General features: G+C 44.3%; 1 protein-coding gene across 1 annotated transcript; it reads left to right on the plus strand.

Moving 5' to 3' along the window:
• Positions 1-4,628: 4,628 nt before the first annotated feature.
• On the plus strand, positions 4,629-7,398 carry GADD45G (growth arrest and DNA damage inducible gamma). The gene is made up of 4 exons (XM_004714590.2): positions 4,629-4,840; positions 5,047-5,148; positions 5,232-5,445; positions 5,529-7,398. Exons 1-4 carry the CDS (start codon positions 4,788-4,790, stop codon positions 5,637-5,639), a joined length of 480 nt encoding a protein of 159 aa, XP_004714647.1. The 5' UTR covers positions 4,629-4,787; the 3' UTR covers positions 5,640-7,398.
• Positions 7,399-8,133: the final 735 nt, after the last annotated feature.

Below are 8,133 nucleotides of genomic sequence, written 5' to 3' on the forward strand. Positions count from 1 at the left end.
GGTGGGGAGGAGATAAAAGGGAGCTAATATCAAGGAGTTCAAGAAGAATATTGAAAATGATGATGGCAGAAATAGCACAATTATGCTTGATCTAATGGAAATATGGATTGTAGCAATATCTGTAAAATCTTTTTTAAAATAATTTTTATGTTTGGCAGTATATTATTCAGTTATCTATCCATTGTGACAACTTTATCATCTTCAGTAGGTGCATGTCTTTTTTGAATTCTGGTTTTCTTTTAATGTTTTTTACTGGCAAAAAAGCCAGGAAAATATTGTATAATTCTAGTGAAAGTAGGAAATTTTGACTCATCTTTATTAAAAGATAATGTTTATTAATGATCATTTGAATGTCAAGAATTACTAGACATACATTAAGTATTAGAAAAAACATTCTGAAATTTGTTTTGATGATTGAATAAATCTTCTTGATATGATTGATCTATATAGTTGGATGATGTGTGAATATGTGCCAATAAAATAATTTTTCAGAAATTAAATAAGTGGTATGTTATTTAGAAGTAAAATAAGTGGCTCTTCTGGTTTCCTATTTAGTTTTCTTTGTTAATGTAAAGGAACCCAACTGATTTTTGTGTGTGTGTTGATATTTTACCCTGTGGTTTTGCTGAATCCTTCTAGTAATTTTCTCGCTTAATGTCTGATATTTTGCGTGTGTGTAGGATCTGTGTTAGTCTGCATTGACTAGAGAAACAACTTCAGAGACATATGTGTATAAGAAAGGATTTTATATAAAAGAGCAATTATATATTCAGAAAACATCCCAGCCCAGTCCAGATCAAGTCCTTAACTATGATATTAGCCTATATGTCTGATACCAATCTATAAATTCCTCTTCAGACTCATGCAACACATGCAATGATGCTGAATGCAGGAAGATCACAGGCCAGTGAGTGGAAAGTCTTGTGGATCCAGTGGCAGTGGGAATGCTGTCAGGGGTCTCCATATGGCTCCTCCAGCTCCAGGACTCTAGTGTAGTTCTGTGTGTCTTGTCAGCAAGAATGTCTTGCAGGGAGTGAGTATGAGGCTTCCAGTGAACTATTTACCAATGAGGTCATTAAGCTGCAACCTGATTGACAGGCTGGACCCTACCCTTTCATAAGTTGACACCAGATTATGTAATTACCATAGGATCATATTATGTGCAAATAGAGATAGTTTTTATTGTTATTTATTTAAAGATCATTTCATTGGGGGCTCCAACAGCTCTTATAACAATCCATACATCAATTGTATCAAGCATATTTGTCCATATGGTGCCATCATTATTTTCTAGACACTAACTTTCCATTGAACCCTTGGTATCAGCTCCTCTTTTTCCCCCTCCCTCCCCACCCCGACCCTTGTGACCCCTTGACAAATTATAAATTATTATTATTTTCATATCATACTGCCCCGTCTCTCTTCCCCCATGGTTTTTGTTTTCGTCCCCCTTGAGGGGGGTTATGTGTGTGTGTGATTATGTGTCAATCATCTGATCAGTTCCCCCTTCCTCCCCTTCATTTCTCCACTTCCCCCCTATCCTTCTAGTATTGCTACTCCCATTCCTGTTCCTGGATTCCGTGTAGAGATAGTTTTATTTCTTTGCCAATGTCTTTGCCTTTATTTCCCTTTCTAAAGGAGTGATACTAAAAGGCTTCCTTATCTGGTTCCTGTTCTCAAGGGAAATGTTTACAGACTACGTGTGGTAAGAATCTAAGCTGGTTATTGGTTTTGAATATATCCTTAATTGTGTTTAGGAAATGCCCTTCTATTTGTATTTCCTTGAGCATTTTTTTCCCTTGAGCATTTTTATCTGGATGCGATATTGAATTTTTAAAAATCCTTTTCCTTCCTTTCCTTTGTTTAACTTAATGTGTTGAATTATGTTGATTGTTTTTCTGTTGAACTATCCTTGTATGAACTTGACTATGATATATTTTAAAAATTGTATTTAATAATTTATTAAATTGTATAAAATAATTTATTAAATAACTCTATTAAATAATTTATTAAATTGTATTTAATTTAATTTAATTTAAATTAAAAATTGTATTTAATAATACCATTAAGATATATCTTGAAGAAATAAGAGCTGTGACACAAATAGATATAAGCACACCCATGCTAAAACACCAAGCTAAAAACAAAACAATAAAGTTGAGCACCCAAGGGTCCTGCTTTTCTTGTGCTCCTCTGTAAGGCCAGCCACCAGTGGGCATAGGACTCTGGATTCTACACTTTTCTTTCTTTCTTTCTTTTTAAAAATCATTATATTGGGGGCTCGTACAACTCTTATCACCATCCATCCATCCATCCATCCATCGTGTCAGCACATTTGTACATTTGTGGGTTCTACACTTTTCAATTGACATGCACAGTACCCCCCAAGCAATGTGCTCAGGAGAATAAAAAGTTGTCTTTATGAAGTTTAGAACTGCATTGTCCATTCACCACTCACCTGGAGAAAGTCTGAATTTTACAAAAGACAGCTATCATCATTCTTTTTTAAAGTGAGAAATCACTCGTTGCTTTTGTTATCCATTATTCAAGTTCAGAGAAACCCTGGATCTATTGACTGCCTGACTTCAAGTGTTCCAGACCTCCCCTAAGAAAAAAGGAGAACCAATGGAGGGTGCCGCCCTGTATGTATCAACAGGGCATAGAAAAATGTTGCAACCAAAAGTAATGAGCTTAATGGGTGGACTCATAGAAGTGCAGGTTAAAAGAGGCCAGGTATCATCAGTTTCTTTTAAACTCTTTCAAGATCACTTTTAGTTTTATTATTCTATTCCTGAAAAAAGCGTATATAAATGTATCTTTAAAGTAGGATTCCCCTGGGTGGTGCAAATGGATTGGACTCAAGAGCACATCATCTCACTGCCATGGAGCCAATTCTGACCCATCGTGACCCTCTGAGACAGGGTAGAACTGCCCCTGTTGGTTTGCGAGTCTGTGACTCTACGGTTGTAGAAAGGCTCAACTTTCCCCAGTGGCTAGTGGTTTCAAACACAACATCACCAGGGGTCCTCAACACTGGTATGTACTACAAAAATTCTCAACTCAAAATCACTGCTATCAAGTCTGACTCATAAGGTCTCTATAGGACAGAGTAGAACTGCCCCCGAGGGTTTCCAAAGCTTTGTCCTTGTGGCTATCAGCCAAATGCTCTAAGAACCACAAAATCAGGGCTCCTGAACTGGTATATTTGTAATTTACTTAAATAATTGTAATATTTTCAAAATAATATATTAAGGGCTGTGCACTTGTGGGAGTCTCTTTTTGCATCTCCTCCCCCTCCATAGCTTCTCAGGGACTCAGGCAGATGCGGGCGGTTAGGGCAGCTGGATGACCAGGGACCAGAAGCAAAGGAAAAGGAAAGAATATCTTTGTCTCCAAAGGGCAATGGAAGGTGGAAGGGATTCAGGATATTTGTGACTGGTCTCTAGGGGGCGTTCTGGGAAAAAAGATTCCAGAGCGAGGAGCCCCAAACTCCTCAGATGCCTGCATCTCCATGTGTTCTATTGCCCCCGCCACCTGATTGTCCTGCATGCCCAGGCTATAGGGTCTGGGCCAGTGGGGCACCAGGGTCATAATAGCATCGCAGGACAACCTTCTGTGCTGTCAAATTCCTTTCAGCTGGTGCAGCTGCATTAGACTGTCAGTTCTGATTATCACTGAAAACGTCCAGGCCAAGGGCAGCGCGGTTGGTCAACGCAGGGTAAAGAGGAAGAGAGTAGGAGAATGAACGGGCAGCAGCAGCAGCGTGGGCCACGCAGTGAGGGAAGCACCGCGCAAAGAAGGAAGAACAGGCCCCTGGCTCCCGTGCCAGAGCAGCTTTGAGGTCCCCAGGAGCTGGCGGGCCCCTGAACAGCCCCACACGACAGCAGGTGGACAGTGTTGCTATGAAGAGAAAGCCCCAATTGTCCCAATTCCAAGCCGCCACACGCCAGACCTCAGCTATTGTGTGCCCTCCATAGAAATGCAAACGAGCCGCGTGTGCCGTCAGCAATCTGCTCTGTGGCCTGGGCCCCCTGGGCTGCCGGGGCCGAACTTTGCTGGGGCCTTCCAGTCAAAACCCCTGTCAGAGGATTAAACGGACATCGCAAGGATCGACCTCTAACTCCGGGAGCAGTTAGCAGGATGCTGGAAAGGGCTTTACTCACTGCGGCCTGCAAGCTGCCGAGCAGCGGTGCATGCTTTTTACGTTACCTTCCAGTTTAAAAGTCAAAGCCTTATGAACTTCAAACGAAAAGGCCAGAAAATACAGAAAGGTAGCCAAAACATAAATAAAATAAATGCAAAAATAGGTTTAAGTCTCCACAGGTGGATTTCACAAATGGCAGCATCCTATTAGCAAATATATATACTTTTAAACCTTCGACTTCCTTTTAAGGATTTAAAGAAGAAAAGGGGGAGATGAATTCTGCAGGCTGCAGTCTGCCTAGTAACAACAGCCTGACAAAAGAGACAGCTTTGAGGCATTGTCATCTCCACGCCCCCAACCCCCTTTGGCCTTCTGGCAGCAACCTAGCCGGCCCACCGATTCATTTGCATCAGAAAGCCGACCGGGGCCAATCGCCGGTAGCCTCGCGCCAGCTGGTGGTGCTCCGAGCGACCGAGCTGTATAAGAGCGTGTTCTGGCTCCGGGGCGCTCGACCTTGGCAGTTCGCTTTTCTGGCTGCGCGGTGGGCTGCTCCGGCTCCGCGGTGCGTCGCAAACGTGCGTCGTTTGCGTGCGATTTTGTCTTCTTTGACTTTGGTGGATAACTTGCTCTGCACGCTTGGACCATGACTTTGGAGGAAGTCCGTGGCCAGGAGACCTTGCCGGAGAGCACCGGCCGGTGAGTCGTCGCAAAGAGCCGGGCGTTGGGGGGCACGGAGAGGCCGGCGGGGCTCTGCCTAGCCGAGTTGGGTCCGCAGGGCCGACGGGAAGTAGGAGCCCGCTGCGCCTGGCTCTGGGAACCCAGGGCGTGATGCTTGGTGGGGGGCAGGGGCTCCCGCCACAGGCTCTCCACGCCCAGCTCACCGAGCTTCTCGTTGCTGGCAGGAAGCAGAGTGCCGGGAAAGCGCTGCACGCGCTACTGCTGTCTGCCCTGCGACAGGGCTGCCTTACCGCTGGCGTCTACGAGTCTGCCAAGGTCCTGAACGTGTGAGTACGCCGACCGGAAGGGGGGAAGTGGCCGGGAGATCCAGCCTGTGCCGGCTCTGACCTCGCTCCCTCTGCGCGCACAGGGATCCTGACAACGTGACTTTCTGCGTGCTGGCCGCGGACGAGGAGGATGAGAGTGACATCGCTCTGCAGATCCACTTCACGCTCATCCAGGCGTTCTGCTGCGAGAACGACATTGACATTGTGCGTGTCGGTAATGTGCAGCGGCTGGCAGCGATCGTGGGCACCGGGGAGGAGAAGGGTGCACCCGGCGATCTGCACTGCATCCTTATCTCAGTAAGTGCTGGCCCGGTTGTTTGCCCCGGTTCGGCCCCTCTCCTTGCAGCCAGGTTAACCCTGATTGTGCCCTCTCCCTGCAGAATCCCAACGAGCATGCCTGGAAGGATCCCGCCTTGGAGAAGCTCAACTTGTTCTGCGAGGAGAGCCGCAGCGTCAATGACTGGGTGCCTAGTATTCCCCTCCCCGAGTGACGGCCCAGCACCGGGACGTTTGTCTGATCAACATGGCGCGACTCCCCGAGGGCCTAGCGCGTGACTAGGTCTCGGGATTCGGCCCCCAAGGGAGGGGGAGTCGGCGTGAGTCCTTGGACTAGCAGGCCGTGGCGTTGTAGAGGCCAGCAGGATCGGGGTGTGGGGGCCCAAGCTTGGTGGAGAGGACCTGGGACGGTGAGGGTCAGGCCCACCCGAAGCTGAGGCACTTTGCACGTGTCAGAAACTGCTGCTCCCCTGCCAGCCAGAGAGAGAGAGAGAGAGAGAGAGAGAGACAGGCTGCAGACCGGAGGAAAGGAGGACTGGCTCAAAGACACGACTCAGCCGCACCCAAAGGAACCTAGGAGAAAGGCGGGGCGACGGTGGAGTTTATTCAGTGACAAGGTCTGTGTCGAACTTGGCAGACATGAACCGCTTTTGAAATACAGATCCGGGTTATGCATACATTGTTTTAAAGGTTGCTGCAATGGAAGCTTTGAATTTACAATAAACGTTCCGAAACCAATTCATTTTCGTTATTGAGGGCAAGAGAGTCTTTTTTTGCTGGGGATGGTAGGCGTCAAGGTTTCAGATGATTACTAAAACTTGGACCTGATGGTTCCTGTTTTGTTGTTGGGCACATTATAGGCACTGGGACCTTGGCTTTGGGGGTACGATGCGTTGGTCAACGGTTGTAGAGCTTGGAGTTCCATTCGCATTTATTTCTTTTTAGGAAAAAATTTAACATGCAAAGCAGGCACACTTGAGATAAGCAGTTAGGGCTGGAGCTAAAGGCTTGCCTTTCCCTGTTTCCTCCCCTCCCCCACCGCTCTCTTCTTTCTGACAGCTGCTTATCTGAACCTTGCGCAGGGCTGGATCAGCCAGCCTCAGGGTGCACAATGTGCCTGCCTTCTGCCGGAGCTGCCCTTTGTGGTCCCGAGAGGGAGGATGGTGGTAGACTATGCTAATAGAGAGTTTCTCTTAAAAATTCTGATACAAGGAATTGGGCCAAATTAATATCAAGTGTGACGCTTGATGACGATAGTTAAGTCTGAGTCATCCTTATGCCAAGACTATGATAGAACAGCAGTGTAACTAAGGGAAGTGGGGGGAGGGTGCAGACCATTGTTGGAGGGGATGTTAGCAATGATTGCAAAATTATTGTGCCGTGTTTCCAGCTGATATCATTTGATGTGGAAATCCTGGTAGTTACAATGAAAAAAATTTCTATAAATTCAGTTTACCTGTATCAAATATACTTAACAAAGCTAAAGCCCCATGCTAATTTACTTTTTGAACCTTCAAATGCATTCTGATCAGAGTTGTCACTATTACCTAATTACAGTGATACTTTGAATCACATGGTTTTGTCAGTACTTGCTTCAAGCACTTGCTATTGTTTTTGTTGCTTAGCTAGTGTTTTTATAAAATGTTACAATTCTCTGGTGTTTAGCTACAATGCTGTGATACTGTAATATTTATGAATCTATATCAATACCTTATTTGAGAACTTATTGGCGAATAACTTATTTGAGTATCTAATAACTTATTTGAGAACCTAAAGATAAAAGAAAATGAAAAAAGTTAAAACGCTTCCACTCAATCATCAGTGATGTAATTAATAATGTAATTCAATGAAGAGCAATTTCATAAAACAGTTTTGTTGTAGCAATCATATAACCAAATATATTGTATTTAAGGAATTTACAATTATATTAACTTGTGATTTAAATTGATAATAAACATTACTCATTCTCTCTCATTGTCATTAAATCAATGCTGACTCACAGTGACCTCTTGTGGGTTTCTGAGACTGTAACTGTTTTGGGGAGTAGAAAGCCCAGTCTTCCTCCCATGGAGCTGCTGGTGGTTTTGAACTGCTGACCTTGCAGATTGCAGCCCAATTTGTAACCACTACAAACACTACCAATTACTAATACTTCTCTATAGTTTGGAACAAGAGGTGGTCCAGGGGGAGGGAAGTGACACCATCAGTTACTGCTATAGGTGACTCCAATGCTAATGAGAGCATTTGATAAAATTTAAAAAATCTGACCAAAAATTTGAAAGAAAAAAAAAAAGAAAGAAACATAAATAGATATGAGCAATTTATAATGAGGGTAGCATCTGTTACCTACTCTTTTTGGGTTTTCTCTTCCTACATCAGACCTGTATCAATTCACAATTCCATGTAAAGATTCAGTGAAGAAATATGGTTAAAAATCGTTTCAGCAAGGCATTCTTTCTGACAAATCAAGGAAAAAAAACCAAACTGGCTATGTCTGTCATTTTAATCAAATCAGTATGTTTTGATGATTTTGCATCCTTTGCCAAACTATGCAACCACTCTCAACAGAGGAATGTTGGATATATACAACTATTCCTGTAGGCTAGGCTGCCGGCTTGCCACACTGTCCACCTGGCTTTCTGGGGAAAGGAGGAAAGATGTTTTCCTCAGAAGTAAATTCTTCTGACTTATCAGCAGCCCTGGGTGATG

This window comes from Echinops telfairi, unplaced genomic scaffold (genome assembly GCF_000313985.2).
Source record: "Echinops telfairi isolate 266 unplaced genomic scaffold, ASM31398v2 ScPeMD7_27;HRSCAF=92, whole genome shotgun sequence".
NCBI lineage: Eukaryota > Metazoa > Chordata > Mammalia > Afrosoricida > Tenrecidae > Echinops > Echinops telfairi.